At 41.0% G+C, this 15,595-nt stretch overlaps 2 protein-coding genes and 1 long non-coding RNA gene across 7 annotated transcripts in view; 1 reads left to right on the top strand and 2 right to left on the bottom strand.

The window, feature by feature from the left end:
• The window catches only part of LOC122866379 (hemicentin-2-like), a 480,239-nt gene that overhangs the window by 139,953 nt on the left and 324,691 nt on the right, over window positions 1–15,595 (bottom strand). The window lies entirely within an intron of this gene.
• The window catches only part of LOC122866380 (NACHT, LRR and PYD domains-containing protein 12-like), a 70,364-nt gene that overhangs the window by 50,799 nt on the left and 3,970 nt on the right, over window positions 1–15,595 (bottom strand). For 2 of the 5 annotated variants that reach the window (XM_044175990.1, XM_044175984.1), the window contains exons 5-6: window positions 14,581–14,700; window positions 13,387–13,622 (exon numbers count right to left, since the gene is read on the bottom strand). The exons of 1 other annotated variant lie outside the window; for it this stretch is intronic. In XM_044175990.1, coding sequence (XP_044031925.1) covers window positions 13,387–13,622; window positions 14,581–14,700 — 356 coding nt within the window. Of the gene's footprint in view, window positions 1–8,142; window positions 8,514–11,312; window positions 13,159–13,386; window positions 13,623–14,580; window positions 14,701–15,595 lie in introns of those variants that run through there. 2 more of the 5 variants (XM_044175987.1, XM_044175988.1) reach the window with 2 other exon arrangements.
• On the top strand, window positions 6,964–9,326 carry LOC122866417. Its single transcript, XR_006375697.1, has 3 exons — window positions 6,964–7,014; window positions 8,049–8,143; window positions 8,880–9,326. It is a non-coding gene; the product is annotated as an uncharacterized LOC122866417 (long non-coding RNA).

Below are 15,595 nucleotides of genomic sequence, written 5' to 3'. Positions count from 1 at the left end.
GGTTGGACTTCAGAGCTGAGGCCAGAGAAGCACAGCTGAGCTCTGAAAAACTGCAGCACCTCAATCTGAATAAAGAATAAATGATGTAACTTTAGAAGACAATGTTCCTGCTTGAAATCATTCAGTGTTTAATAATCTGTTCAGATCTGAAAGATCACAAAGTTTCCATCATTTATCAAAAGTAACATGATGTGAAATATAAAATCAAGAGTTTAAGAGGTTCAGAGTGAATTATCCAGTGTAGATTTTTCTTGTTATATTAAGGTTTTAAATGAGGAGCTCGACATTGCTCCGCCACAGTCAATGGACTAAACCACTGAAGAAGAAAATAGACTTTAGCATTAAGATACTCAGTGTGGATCAGTCTAATATCAGCCTTATGTCTGCAGTTTAGTGTCACCACAACTTTCACATCATATTAATCTCAACACAGAAGTAAAAAATGGTGTCTGACCTCAGAGTCTCCAGTCTGCAGTGTGGACTCTCCAGAAAATCACACAGCAGCTCCACTCCTGAATCCTGCAGCTTGTTGTTACTCAGCTGCAGCTCTCTCAGATGGGAGGGGTTGGACTTCAGAGCTGAGGCCAGAGAAGCACAGCTGATCTCTGACAAACTGCAGAGACTCAATCTGAATAAAGAATAAATGATGGAGATAAAAATCCATTTATAATCCAATCAGATGTGTTCAGGTTTTAAATGTGTAGCTCAGCATTACTATGTCTTAATCAATGGAGTGACTTTGTCATTGTGTTATTGTGGATCAGTATAATATCAGCCTCATGTCTGCAGTTTAGTGTCACCACAACTTTCACATCATATTAATCTCAGCACAGAAGTAAAAAATGGTGTCTGACCTCAGAGTCTCCAGTCTGCAGTGTGGACTCTCCAGAAAATCACACAGCAGCTTCACTCCTGAATCCTGCAGCTCGTTGTCACTCAGGTCCAGCTCTCTCAGATGGGAGGGGTTGGACTTCAGAGCTGAGGCCAGAGAAGCACAGCTGATCTCTGACAAACTGCAGCGACTCAATCTGAATAAAGAATAAATGATGTAACTTTAGAAGACAATGTTCCTGCTTGAAATCATTCAATGTTTAATAATCTGTTCAGAGCTGAAGAAGGTTTAAAAAGTAGACGTTTACTTGAAATTCATTATTTATTGTATTTACATATTTTTATAATCATTTATTTTAAAAAAAACATGATGTGAAATACAAGATAAAAAATCCAGAGTTTAAGAGGTTCAGAGTGAATTATCCAGTGCAGATTTTTCTTGTTATATTAAGGTTTTAAATGAGGAGCTCGACATTGCTCCGCCACAGTCAATGGACTAAACCACTGAAGAAGAAAATAGACTTTAGCATTAAGATACTCAGTGTGGATCAGTCTGATGTCAGCCTTATGTCTGCAGTTTAGTGTCAACACAACTTTCACATCATATTAATCTCAACACAGAAGTAAAAGATGGTGTCTGACCTCAGAGTCTCCAGTCTGCAATTTGGACTCTCCAGAAAATCACACAGCAGCTTCACTCCTGAATCCTGCAGCTTATTTTTGCTCATTTGCAGCTCTCTCAGATGGGAGGGGTTGGACTTCAGAGCTGAGGCCAGAGAAGCACAACTGATCTCTGACAAACTGCACCAACTCAATCTGAATAAAGAATAAATGATGCAGATAAAAATCCATTTATAATCCAATCGGATGTGTTCTTTTCCCTAAAATTCGCCGGGTGTCTTATGAACTCAACTAGTTAACTTACGTACAGGAGCAGAATAATATCCAGGCTACATTTCAGTCATACAGGATTAAACAGTACACAATTTAAAATAGGAAAACATAATACAGGAATATGTGCATTCTGTGATCAAGAAGAAACTTTAGAACATATTATGCTTTACTGTCCAAAATATGATGCTGAGCACTCATTTTATTTTCTTTCATTTAGTATTTAGTGAATGTATAGAGTCCTGATCCACACTCCATTCCAGTTGGTGGCGGTAATGCACCATAACATTGATTGCCAACCGCCATAAAACATTACAAAGAATATGAAGAAGAAGGTTCAGGAGCAGGGCCAGGCCTCAACCACACTTCTAATCACCTGTAAAGCCTACATATACCTGGTCAACCAATCCTGTCCTGTTTGTCAGTTTTCTCGACGACAGACCATGCTTCCCGATTAATTGCACACTTGCATCTAAAAAGTCAGACTATTGCTACCTTTGATTACACCAAATAATCAACTCACCATGGATCTGCAAATCAATCTGTTTGTTTGAAAGCGATCCACCTCCAGCCATGATATTCCCGCAGCAGTCAGACCACAGCCAAACTTACCAGCAGAGCCGCTTGCGCTCCGTGGTGCACATACCCTTATGAGATCTCTCCACCTCCAGATGAATCTCAGGCTTCCTCTCCTCTGTCCGCGAGGGCCAAGAATAGGCATAGCCGCAGGAGCCAGCTCCAACCCTCTCTTCATCCGCCACCTCCCTCAGGCACAGTTCCTGGCAATCCACCACGGCGCCCTCCATCAGCTGTCTTATCCACAATCCAAACCCAACATCCAAGACTAGACCGTGGTCTCCAACGCTCTCTAAAAGCAAAATGCATTCCCTTCCACCACAGCAATAATAAAGCCAGGTGGTTTCAGCTTTACTCAGCCTCCATCAATACTCCAGCCACAACAATCACCGAGCGTCCCAAGCTTCCAGCATCCTCACCAGAACCATCCACATTCCAGTCACACGTGACGTCACAGCATCTCCACCCCCTCCAGGGCCACAGCCAGCATCATCAGTCCACTCAGTGGGGACCAGGTCGTGTTTCCCCCTGTGCCTGCTCCCTATGTGTCTGACTTTTCTCAGCTTACTCCATCATTCTTTTCATCCTTGTGTTCGCAGGCTTTACAATATCCCTATGCACTCACGTCCTTTCATCCCACCATCCCTTCCTCTACCCTTCCTTCAGCCGTACACAACAACATGGCCTCTGCTCCCCCCACTATTCTCTAACAGCCAACACAGCAACCCAAGAGCTCCACTTAGCGACCCAACGGACCATTGTATAGATTTTCTCTCTTTTTTTGACCTAATTTTAGTCTTTCAAACTGACTCCACCAATCAAATGCTTTGGGGTATAAATGGTCTGCCAATAAGGCTAAACTCAGGGCAAAACTGTCCCAAAACAGCAACACATAATAGTTGTTTCTTTATAAATGTGTCAATAACAACAAATATAATGCACCTTCTTTTGTTCTTCCATCATCGGTTAAATCTTTGCAGTATCCCTGCACTCATTCATCCATCCCTTCATCCACTTCTTCTCACACACCTCTACATCCTTTGAACTCCCTCCATCCCTTCCTGCACTCATCCAAATACATCATTTCCGAGTCAGCTGTCAAGGCTTCACATTGTTGGGAGTCCACAGATGATTGTTGGCTGGACTTTCGTTGGGAGACTACATTCTCTTTTGTCCTACAATCCTAAGAGCCATTGAACGCAGTATTGGCCAGTCTGACCTGTGACCTGGATGTCACCAGGTTAATAAAAAGGTCAGCGATCATTTGTTCTGTCTCTTTCTCCTGGAATCCTTCCCTGCGGCAGACAGCCGTGGCTGTCTCCCTCTCCCACACACATACACCTCTAGTTTGGCCCTTAAAGACAACCACACCCGGCGGAGAGTAACTTTAAAGCTCCCACTTCACGTGTTCCTTTGTTTCGGACCATGTGGGTTCATGCTCGTGTGCATGATACATAAGGAGGCAGAACAAAGAAACATACAAACATTCCTTTTTCCACGCACTCAGACCAGCACACACACATAATCTTTGTTCTGTAGTTTAGTATTTAGAGTTAGACTTCACATTGTGTGTTTTTGCTTTGTTTATCTTGCTTGTGTATAATTATGCTGGCTTCTTTAATGTTGCACAAGAGTGAGTAATTTGCCAACCTCTTCTATGTTGAACTCCAAATCCTTCAACCTGCTAGCTATCAATGGTAATTTTGGTTATAGTTATTAATTTAATTATAAATTCCAAATTGATAGTTTAGTGTATTCATTGAGACTCAATCAATTAATTGGCTATCATTTCTCTTTAAGAAGAGTGGTGCCCCTGAGGACTTTATTCATTAAAGTTATTTATTATTATCTTTGATAATTCTGATAGCCATAATTAATTGATCTCACCTACACAAGTGGGTGCCCCTCTTTAACCACTGTAAATCCCAACAACGTGATAACCCGTTCTTTCTCACCGGAACAGGGAGAATGGCAACTCGATTCTGGTTTCAATCCTCTGTCATTCTGGTATATCTTCAGAACACTATTCCAGCCATTCTTTCTGCATCCATGCAGCTTCCACGGCAGCCAGACTGGGCATCTCGGATCAAACCATTCAAGTCCTCGGCCGCTGATAATTTCAGGCATATCGATCAATCTTAACAATCTCTGTCAAGCTCACACTCACCTCAGCTCCATTTAAATCTGTTGACTCTTTTGGAGGCCCGTAATTGGCTCAGGTGACTCAACTCCAAAGATCGATCCCCCACACAGAGTCTCATCCTTCTCAACCTGCAATTTATCTGTCCCAGACGGGCCTAAACGGACAACTTCCTCCCCCACGTTCATCCCCGTCCTCAACATCAATACTTCCTCATTCTTGGGACCACTGGCATTTGAATTCATTCATTTGTGGGACTTTTATTAGGGGGCCACATACGCTTTTGTTCTGTGAACAAAGGGGAGCCATTGAACTCAGTCTCCCACAATCCTCCAGGTATTCACACGGAGGTGTGAACTCCCCCCATGGACCCACATTCCAGCTACCATTGGTCAGTCTGACATGTGACCCATGATGTCACCAGGTCAATAAAAGGCACAGCAGCCATTGTTCTTTCTCTTTTCTTCCTGGCTTCATCTACAGCACTGCTGCCCAGCAACAGCTGTCCTCAATGTGCCTGCTTGGAGCAGACACAGAGCAGAACTGAACTCTCTCTCTTACAGCAGTGACGCGAGGGCCTGCGTAAGATTTCTGCAACAATAGTTAGCATCAACAGCTACTACACAAAGTCTGCCAGCTAACTTTAAGAAGCAGCTAAGGAAATTAGCGCTGAGCTAACTGTAAGGAGAACAACAGACAGAGCAACCAGTTCCTCCATCTGCAGATGGATTGCACAGCAAGGACTCTTCTTCAATCAGAACCAACATTCTTCACTGCCTGGCTCATCCAATGGAACCACCAGATAATAACAGCACCTTCAAAGCAACCTTCTCTTCCTCCCTGGACTGGTAACATAACTGGGCATAACATAGATTAACAGTGTACTTGGCTAAGCACAACTGTTTAACTAATGTAACCTTAAATGTATTGATTTATTTTTCTGAGGTTTATTGTTGTGATGTGTTTACACTATTAGGTTATTTTGGTAGCCATATGCTAAGTTGATGTTAGTGATGTTTCACAGAGATCTAAAACAAATATTAGTTCAGAAGATCTTCTGTATACAGATGTGACCATTTACCAAAAATTATGAACTTAAATTTACTTCAACAACTAAGAGTGGACATTTTCTACAAGTCTTTTGTGAATGCAGACTAAATTTAGTACAAGAAATATGAAAATATAAACTAAAGGAAATGTACAACGTTATGGATGTAAGTCATGTATGAACATAAAATTAGGTTCTATTGTTAATTACACATTTAAGATCTACAGTAGTAACAGACAGTCAATGAACTGACCTCAGAGTCTCCAGTCTGCAGTGTGGACTCTCCAGAAAATCACACAGCAGCTTCACTCCTGAATCCTGCAGGTTGTTTCCTCTCAGCTGCAGCTCTCTCAGATGGGAGGGGTTGGACTTCAGAGCTGAGGCCAGAGAAGCACAGCTGATCTCTGACAAACTGCAGTTCCACAGTCTGAATAAAGAATAAATGATGTAACTTTAGAAGACTTTTAGAAGTTCCTGCTTGAAATCATTCAGTGTTTAATAATCTGTTCAGAGTTGAAGAAGGTTGAGAATGTAGAAGTTTAGTAAATGGAAACTCCAAACACCTGAACCCAACAGGCTGCAGGTTCAAAACTGTAAAATACAAAAAGTGAAAAAGAGCTCTCATTAATATTTGTAACAACGTGCTGCTACTTCAATAAAGACGTAATGACTTCACCTCTTTACCTCTGCCAGCTCCACCAGTGGCTCCATCTATACAAACTCATGTTGTGCAGCCAAACACAAATAAAAACCCACAGAAACTGATTTAAGATTCAACTCAAGATCCCAAAGTTTCCAAAGATGCCAAATATGTCAGGATGAATTTTGGGGAAATGTGAACAAAAGACATCTACAACATTTCTTTTAGGAATAGTGGAGTCATAAAATCAGAGCATCCTTAGTTTATCAACTATCAGACAATAACAAATATATTCAGTATTTGCTATTTCCAACATTGTTATGAAGTTATATGATGCTTATACTGAGTAGTTTGAACATTTATTTATTCACTGTATTTATGTATTTTTGTCACAATTTATTTAAAACAACATGATGTGAAATTTAAGATAAAAATCAAGAGTTTAAGAGGTTCAGAGTGAATTATCCAGTGGAGATTTTTCTTGTTATATTAAGGTTTTAAATGTGTAGCTCAACATTGCTCTGCCATAGTCAATGGACTAAACCAGTGAAGAAGAAAACAGACTTTAGCATTAAGATACTCAATGTGGATCAGTCTAATATCAGCCTTATGTCTGCAGTTTAGTGTCACCACAACTTTCACATCATATTAATCTCAACACAGAAGTCAAAAATGGTGTCTGACCTCAGAGTCTCCAGTCTGCAGTGTGGACTCTCCAGAAAATCACACAGCAGCTTCACTCCTGAATCCTGCAGCTTGTTTCCACTCAGCTGCAGCTCTCTCAGATGGGAGGGGTTGGACTTCAGAGCTGAGACCAAACAAGCACAGCTGATCTCTGACAAACTGCAGTCCCTCAGTCTGAATAAAGAATATATTCATTCAAATAAGGTAATTTTTTCGTTTATTACATGACCTTCTTCTTACTGTATTTGGTAGCTTAGTAGGTTTATGTCATTAAAAGGAGAGGTCCACGTTTGTTCAAGTCTGTCTTAAAACAACAGCCACATGCCATATGTACATCATAGAGTTATTAGTGGCAGTAATCCTTCCTCCTGTCAAATCTGCGTACGTAGTGGTCCCTTCCTAACACAACTACACTGTAAGAAATTAGTTCATAAGTTCAGCTGAAACTAATATTAGCTTCAACAGTCAGTTAGACAAATCAAGTGGGTGTTTACCAAAGTTACAGACTATTTAGGACCAAACTCCCTCTTTGAGTTACTATTCCTCCACTGCAGCTCAACAAGGAAACTCTGTCAAACACTAAATACTGACTTGATATGTGTAACTCAGACTGCTGAAGCCTCATATTAGTTGAAGCTAAACTTTACAAATAATTTTTACACAGAACAAGACTGTGGATTTTGTCCTCCATCTCGTAACATTGGAGTCAGGTTATAAGGGGATTGCTTCACAGACAGTATGGACAGAAGGAATGATTACAGACATCAATACCTCTTTGAATGTACATGTGGACACGTGAGTATTGTATTGAGATATGGATAGATATAGATTTCCGGTGCAGACTATTTATTTGTTTTATGTTGCAATCTAAAGGTCCCAGGCTACAAATAATTAATGCTGACATGAAAACACAGCAACAGTTAGATCTGTTTTCAAGAAGAACTTGGAAATAACTTAGAACCTTAGAAAACCTTTTTTCAACAGAGAGTCATTTTTCTTTTCCAGCTTATTGTTTAAAATCCTCAAACAGACCTTGAAACCTGCTTGTTGTGATGTGTTGGCCTGTGTTAGGGTGCTGTTTATTTCTCTTAGATCTGGTTTAATGTACACCACAGCAGCTGTGTGGGTTCAGCTTCTGAAATCATGATGATCAACACAGTTCCTCACTTCATCTTTATTGAGCTTTGCATTCATGTCTCTTTTCTTTATCTAACCTGTGTCTTTCTCTGTTGACACAGAAGCTCAAACTCTATGCAGCCTGTTTTTATCTGCTGTCATCAGATCTTACCCTCATCAATACTGACATCATCTTCACTGACTGATGGACCACAATGTGAGTCTGTGGAGGCTGAAAAATTGTCCTGTAAACATTTAATTTCTCTACTTTTTGTTACTCTACCAATTGTTTGGCCATTTGGAAAGACAAAAAATATCTTCAGATTTGTGTTCAACCAAACTTTTAAACCTCAGTCAAGGATTCAAATTGAATATGAACAAAAAATTACATAAGCTACAGTCAGTGAACTGACCTCAGGGTCTCTAGTCTACAGTTTGGACTCTCCAGTCCAGCAGACAGCAGCTTCACTATCGAATCCTGCAGCTTGTTGTCACTCAGGTCCAGCTCTCTCAGATGGGAGGGGTTGGACTTCAGAGCTGAGGCCACAACTTCACAGTGAGTCTCTGAGAGTCCACAGTCAGAAAGTCTGTCATGACACATATATTACAAAATATGTTACTGTGAAAGAGGAAACTTTATATTTACTTCATGGATTTGATGTCAAAACAGTTTGCCATATCCTGTTTTGATTAACATTTGCTCTTCACATCAGTGGTTCAGCTAATCCTATCTCACTGTGTTTAACATGAAATAATAATTCCCACCACTCTCTCTCATACCTGCAGACTTTTAATCTTTGTTTTGCTTTAATCTTGCAGATGAAGGGAGAGAAAATGTAATTACATTTAGGCTGACATAATGTCTGTCAATGTGATCTAATCCCATGTCTGTCTCTTCAAAACTAGCATGAGGCTGTCATCATTAGAAAACCATTTTTCTCTCTCTTTGCTAGTTACCCGCTGCTGTCAGGTTCACGTCCATAAGTGGGAAAATTCACTGACGGCTACCAAACGGTTCAGAAATGAAACAAAATTTGATGTGCATGACAGGTGAGTGTATGATGTTTTCTTGTCATGATTCTTTTCTGAGCATCTGGAAAACTTATTCAGCACACAAACACATTTAACAAACCATTAAGGTTATTTTCAGTTTGTATTATTTTCAACATAATGTCGTCAGAAAGATGTTATTTCTGTATCTCTGTATCAGCACTAAAAACATAACGTTGTCCTTTGGTGTGTGTTTGGTGATCTCTTAAAAAGCCTGAATTCTATCATTCAGCTCTCATATATTCAATCAGACCTCTATTATTGGTGGAAGCTGTGCACTTCCTTGAGAAAGCAATCACCAATCAGTTGTGTTACTTTCTACATAACAATAGTTTATTTGAGGATTTTCAGTCAGGATTTAGAGTGCATCATAGCACAGAGACGGCACTGGTGAAAATTACAAATTACCTTCTAATTGCATCAGACAATGGACTTGTCTCTGTCTTTTTAGATCTTAGTGCTGCATTCAACACCATTGACCATCACATCCTATTACAGAGACTGGAACATGTAATTGGTATTAAAGGAACCGCACTAAGCTGGTCTAAATCTTATTTATTGGATCGATCTCAGTTTGTACATGTTAACAGTGAGTCCTCTGTGCACGCCAAAGTTAGTCACGAAGTTCCGCAAGGTTCTGTGCTTGGACAGATTCTATTCGCCTTATATATGCTTCCTTTAGGCAATATTATTAGGAAACACTCCATAAACTTTCATTGTTATGCAGATGATACCCAGTTATATCTATCGATCAAGCCAGATGAAACTAACCAGTTAGCTAAACTTCAAGCATGCCTTAAGGACATAAAGACCTGGATGACCTGCAATTTTCTGATGTTAAACTCAGACAAAACTGAAGTTATTGTACTTGGCCCCAAACATCTCCGAGACACATTATCTAAAAGATATAGTTGCTCTAGATGCCATTGCCCTGGCCTCCAGCACCACTGTAAGGAACCTCTGAGTTATCTTTGATCAGGATTTATCCTTTAACTCCCACATGAAACAAACTTCAAGGACTGCCTTCTTTCACCTACGTAACATTGCCAAAATCAGGCAATGACACAGAAAAACTAGTCCATGCAATTGTTACTTCTAGGTTGGACTATTGCAATTCCTTATTATCAGGCTGCCCGAATAAGTCCCGTAAGAGTCTCCAGTTGATCCAGAATGCTGCGGCACGTGTACTGACAAGAACTAGGAAAAGAGTATTCTCGTATTTCTCCAATATTAGCTTCTCTGCACTGGCTTCCTGTAAAATCCAGAATAGAATTTTAAATCCTTCTCCTCACTTACAAAGCTCTTAATGGTCTGGCACAATTGTATCTTAAAGAGCTCATAGTACCTTATTACCCCACTAGAACACTGCGCTCTCAGGATGCAGGGTTACTTGTGGGAAGGGAAGGGAAGGGAAGGTTTTCCTTGCCTCCGTCACCAAGTACTTGCTCATGGTGGGAATTGTTGGGTCTCTGTTAATGATATTATAAAGAGTACGGTCTAGACCTGCTCTATATGAAAAGTGCAATGAGATAACTTCTGTTATGAATTGGTGTTATATAAATAAGACTGAATTGAAATTTTCTGCTACTTCTCTTCTTCCTGTGCGTTAAAGAATATAAGGAAAGACTTAAAAACAAGACTATGTAACACAACTTCCCTCTTTAGAATGAAAAGTTGAATTCATAAGAAATAAAATGCACCATTGCTCGGTTCAACACACTCAGGGGTTTTGCAGCGACAGTCTTTGTCTTGTATGACCAGTAGTTTATGATGGCTAATGTTAGTTAATGTTAGCAAACTTTAGATAAATGTCGTTGTGTAACTGACATTACTGAATCAGTTCATTGATTTGATGACTATCTTGTGCCACCAAATCACTGTGTTGCAGCATCCAACATTATCCCATAATTGTCACTTGTGGCCACAGTGACTGCTTCAGCAAAAGTTACATACTCAATTGAAATAATAATAATAATAATAATAATAATAATAATAATCATTTATCTATACATATCTGTTTTTACGTTCATTCTATGTCTTTCATGTGAAGCACTCGTTGCAAGTCATTTTCTTTGTTGTAAAGCACTTTGAGTTGCATTTCTTGTATGAAAAGGTGCTATACAAATAAAGTTTATTATAATAATAATAATTATTATTATTATTATTATTATTATTATTATTGTTGTTGTTGTTGTTGTTATTATTAGCGACAAAATACAACTGACAGAAGTTATAGTTATAGTTATATATAGTTATATACATTTATAGTGTTTATATTTGAAGAGCTAAACTACTAATCTATACTGATTTATAATGTTAATCAAATCTGGACTTACACAGCCTTTCTGCAGTTCCTCACAGCTGGAATCAGCCTCAGTCGACCCTCCGTTGATGTGTTGTACTTCTTCAGGTCCAACTCATCCAGAACCTCCTCTGACATCTGCAGCATGTAGGCCAGAGCTGAGCAGTGGAACACAGAGAATTTCTTCTCTGATCTGTTCTCTGACTTCAGGAACTCTTGGATCTCCTGATGTACTGAGTGGTCGTTCATCTCCATCAGACAGTGGAAGATGTTGATGCTTCTGTCAGGAGAGATATCCTCACTGTTCATCTCCTTCAGGTTGTTGATGGCTTTCTGGATGATTTCTGGACTGTTGTCTGTCCGACCCAGCAGGCCTCCTAAGAGTCTCTGGTTGGACTCCAGAGAGAGGCCATGAAGGAAGCGGACAAACAGGTCCAGATGGACATTTTTACTTTCAAGGGATTTCTCCGTAGCTCTCCTCAGGAAGACATCCAGGCTATCATCGTTTCCAAAATACTTAGAAATCGTCTCGAGAAAAAACTTTGGTTTTGAGTCCCCAAGTTTGTAGTCTTTTAGGAAAGACTCCAGTACCTTTGTGTTCCTGTTGGTGTAACAGTGGAACATGTAGACTGCAGCCAGAAACTCCTGAACGCTCAGATGAATAAAGCAGTAGACTGTTTTCTGGAAGATCACACTCTCTCTTTTGAAGATCTCTGTACAAACTCCTGAGTACACCGAGACCTCTGAGACATCAAGACCACACTGCTCCAGGTCTTCTTGGTAGAACATGATGTTTCCTTTCTCCAGCTGTTCAAACGCCAGCCTCCCCAGCTTCAGAAGAACCTTCCTGTCAGCCTTCGTCAGCTCCAGTGGACTCGCCTCCTGTCCCCCGTCATACTTCTGCTTCTTCCTCTTTGTCTGAACCAGTAGGAAGTGTGAGTACAGGTCAGTCAGGGTCTTGGGCAGCTCTCCTCTCTGGTCTGTAGTCAACATGTGGTCCAGAACTGTAGCAGTGATCCAGCAGAAGACTGGGATTAGACACATGATGTGGAGGCTCCTGGATGTCTTGATGTGTGAGATGATTCTGCTGGACAGCTCTTCATCACTGAATCTCCTCCTGAAGTACTCCTCCTTCTGGGCGTCAGTGAAGCCTCGTACTTCTGTTACCCTGCCAACACATGTAGGAGGGATCTGATTGGCTGCTGCAGGTCGGGAAGTTATCCAGACGAGAGCCGAGGGAAGCAGATTCCCCTCGACGAGGTTTGTCAGCAGCACGTTGACTGATGACTTCTGTGTGACATCAGACACGACCTCATTGTTGTGGAAATCCAGTGACAGTCTGCTTTCATCCAGGCCGTCAAAGATGAACAGAAGTTTACAGACAGCGAGCTTCTCTGCTGTGACCTTCTGTAATGTTGGATGGAAAACATGGAGCAGCTCGAGAAGACTGTACCGCTCATCTTTGATCAAGTTCAGCTCCCTGAACGAAAGCAGAATCACCAGACCGACGTCTTGGTTTTCCAAGCCCTCTGCCCAGTCCAGAGTGAACTTCTGCACCGAGAAGGTTTTTCCAACGCCAGCGACGCCGTTCGTCAGAACGACTCTGATGTGTCCCTTTTGGCCAGGTAAGGCTTTAAAGATGTCGTGGCACTTGATTGGAGTGTCATGGAGGGTCTTCATCTTGGAAGCTGTCTCAAGCTGCCTCACCTCATGTTGGGTATTAACCTCTTCACTCTGTCCCTCTGTGATGTAGAGCTCAGTGTAGATCCTGTTGAGGAGGGTTCCACTTCCTGTTTTATCACTTCCTTCAATCACACGTTCACATCTCCTCCTCAGACTGATCTTATGTTCATCCAAAAACTCCTGCAGACCACCACCTGCTGAACGAGAAGAAACATGTGAGACTAAAGAAAAAGATTTTGAGAATCTGGTGATTATTTTCATGACCAACATTAAAACAAGTAATACATAAATTTTTTTTAAAAAGTTTGAAATTCTGTGATTTTTATAAAAATATTGAATGTCCCTGCTGTACAACACAGCAAATAAACCAGGCAGAAACCTGTTTTCAAACACGATGACATCAGCAGACAGATGTAAAGTCTTACTTTGTACAGTGCAGGTCTGACTGGCTGTCTGCAGTCCAGGTCTTGTTCTGGAGCTTTTTCCACACTGGGGACAGGAGGAGCCTCCTGATGAAGCAGACTGGTCCCAGTATGAGGTGATGCACCGTCTGCAGAACCAGTGTCCACAGCTGGTAGAGACTGGATCCTTCAGGACGTCCTGACACAAAGCACAGCAGGACATCTGCTCCTCCACAGAAACATCACTTTTCTCCGTCTCTCTGTGAAGACATTTCTTTATAACTAAAATGTCACAGTTACAGGTTGTCATTTGTGTTTTGATGGGTTGCCAACCTCAAGAGGACGGGTCTTGTGTAATATGAGCCGGCCTGAGGGCAGATGCCAGAGGACAGAGAGAAAAGAGAAGAGGTCCGGGCTGGCCCAACCACGCAGTTGAGTGGACAACAGTGGGGGAAACAAGTGGGGTCACTGCAGGAAGCGGGCCAGCTTGCCGGGGTTCAGATAAGACCTGCATCCTTTTCTTAATAATAAAGTATTTCTGATTCTGATTCTTGTTGGCAATCGTTCAGTTTATGCTGTGGCCTGTTAGTAGCTGGTACAGCCATATAGTCTTCAGGGTAATTAAGCCCTAAACCTAACAACAAATTATTTTACCAGCACTAACTGTGCCATGACAAAAATGTTTTGTTGTGAACAAATATCAAGTTTGGTTAACAATCAGCTCAGAAAGTCACAGACAACAGTGACAATTGGGTCACTTTTCTGCTTGAAGTTTTCAACTGTCTTGCAGTCATAAACATATTTAAGGGCCTATCTATTGATTTTCTGACAAAGTCTTTAAATCTGTATCTGCTGCTTTCTCTGCATTCTTCGATACACATCTTTACTGTGACTTCACAGATAAATCATTATGTAAATCATTAAAGTGTAACCTCCAACATGGAGGACTGGTGTGTGCAGACAGACTGGTGGAGCAGTCAGAGATGTTTATATGAAAACAGGTGATTAGGGGCCTGAATCCATCTATAGCTAACTGCGGAAGTGGCAGTCAAGCTTGTGTATGTTCACCAACATTCCCAATGATTGAGATTCATAAGGAAATAACATCAGTATGCACTGCTTCAAAGTTTTATGAATCTGGCCCCTGGTACCTACCTGTTTATATGTCTAAAAACCGAATCATCTTCAGGTCAGTTTACAGTAGAAACAGTCTCTTACTTTGTGACTGAGGGTCCAGGTTCATTACTGAAGTATAGAGGATAATCTTTGGACTGGTCACTCTTCAGAGACAGACAGCTGGATCCTGGAGACTCTGCTCTCCGTCTGTGGTGCTGACCTCTGCAAACACCAAAATATTTGCATTCATATCAATTAAATTCAACAGGCTTTATTGGCATGACCTTTGACATATGTTGCTAAAACACAGTTACAATTATGATGAATGGCATGAAAGGAATTAAATAAACAAAAATTATGTGAGCAACAATGTTAGTTAATAGAACAAAAGAGACAATAGATTATCTTTAGTTATTATCGTGTAATTGCCCTGAGGCTGGCTGCGCTTTGTGATGTCAGAAGGTGAAAGGTCAGCTAGCCTCAGGGACAGTTTGCTGAGGCGACTCCTTTCTGTGTTCAACTCTTAGTAGGCATGGGCTTTATAATGACAACAGGCAGGGTCACTCTTTTTAATATGGCTCCAGAATTTGATAGAGCTTTTTTGAATACTTAGAAGTAAAGGATATTGGCCTAATTCAGCCCTGAATGCAGAGTTTGGGGTTTTCCTTTGTAGCTGCAGAATGCTTTTGCAGAACTCTGCATGCAGGGTTTCAATTGGATTTTTGTCCCATTTTGCTTGGCGGCATAGAAAGCCCTTTTTGGCTTCTCTTTGAGTTCCTTCACAGCAGAGCAGGAGTTCCCTGTGGAACTCCTTTGTAAACCTGGGCAAGTACAGGTATTTGTTTGTTCTATTTGGGTCCCACCTATTTTAAATGCTGGGTAATTTCTCTGTAACCTTGATCTTTTTTTGGAGGGTGATAATTTTGGTCTTTTTCATGTTAACGGTCGGGGCCCCAGTCTGACAGTACTGATGAAGAAGGTCCAGGCTCTGCAGAAGACCCTCTTTAGTAGGAGACAGTATGACCAGGTCATCTGCATAAAACAGACACTTAATTTTTGTGTCTTGAAGAGGAAGACCAGGTGCTGGTGATTGTTCTAATAACAAAGCCAGTTCATT

Source organism: Siniperca chuatsi, linkage group LG19, assembly GCF_020085105.1.
Source record: "Siniperca chuatsi isolate FFG_IHB_CAS linkage group LG19, ASM2008510v1, whole genome shotgun sequence".
Lineage (NCBI taxonomy): Eukaryota > Metazoa > Chordata > Actinopteri > Centrarchiformes > Sinipercidae > Siniperca > Siniperca chuatsi.
The sequence above is the reverse complement of the archived record's forward strand: the minus strand, read 5'-3'. Positions and strand labels throughout refer to the sequence as shown.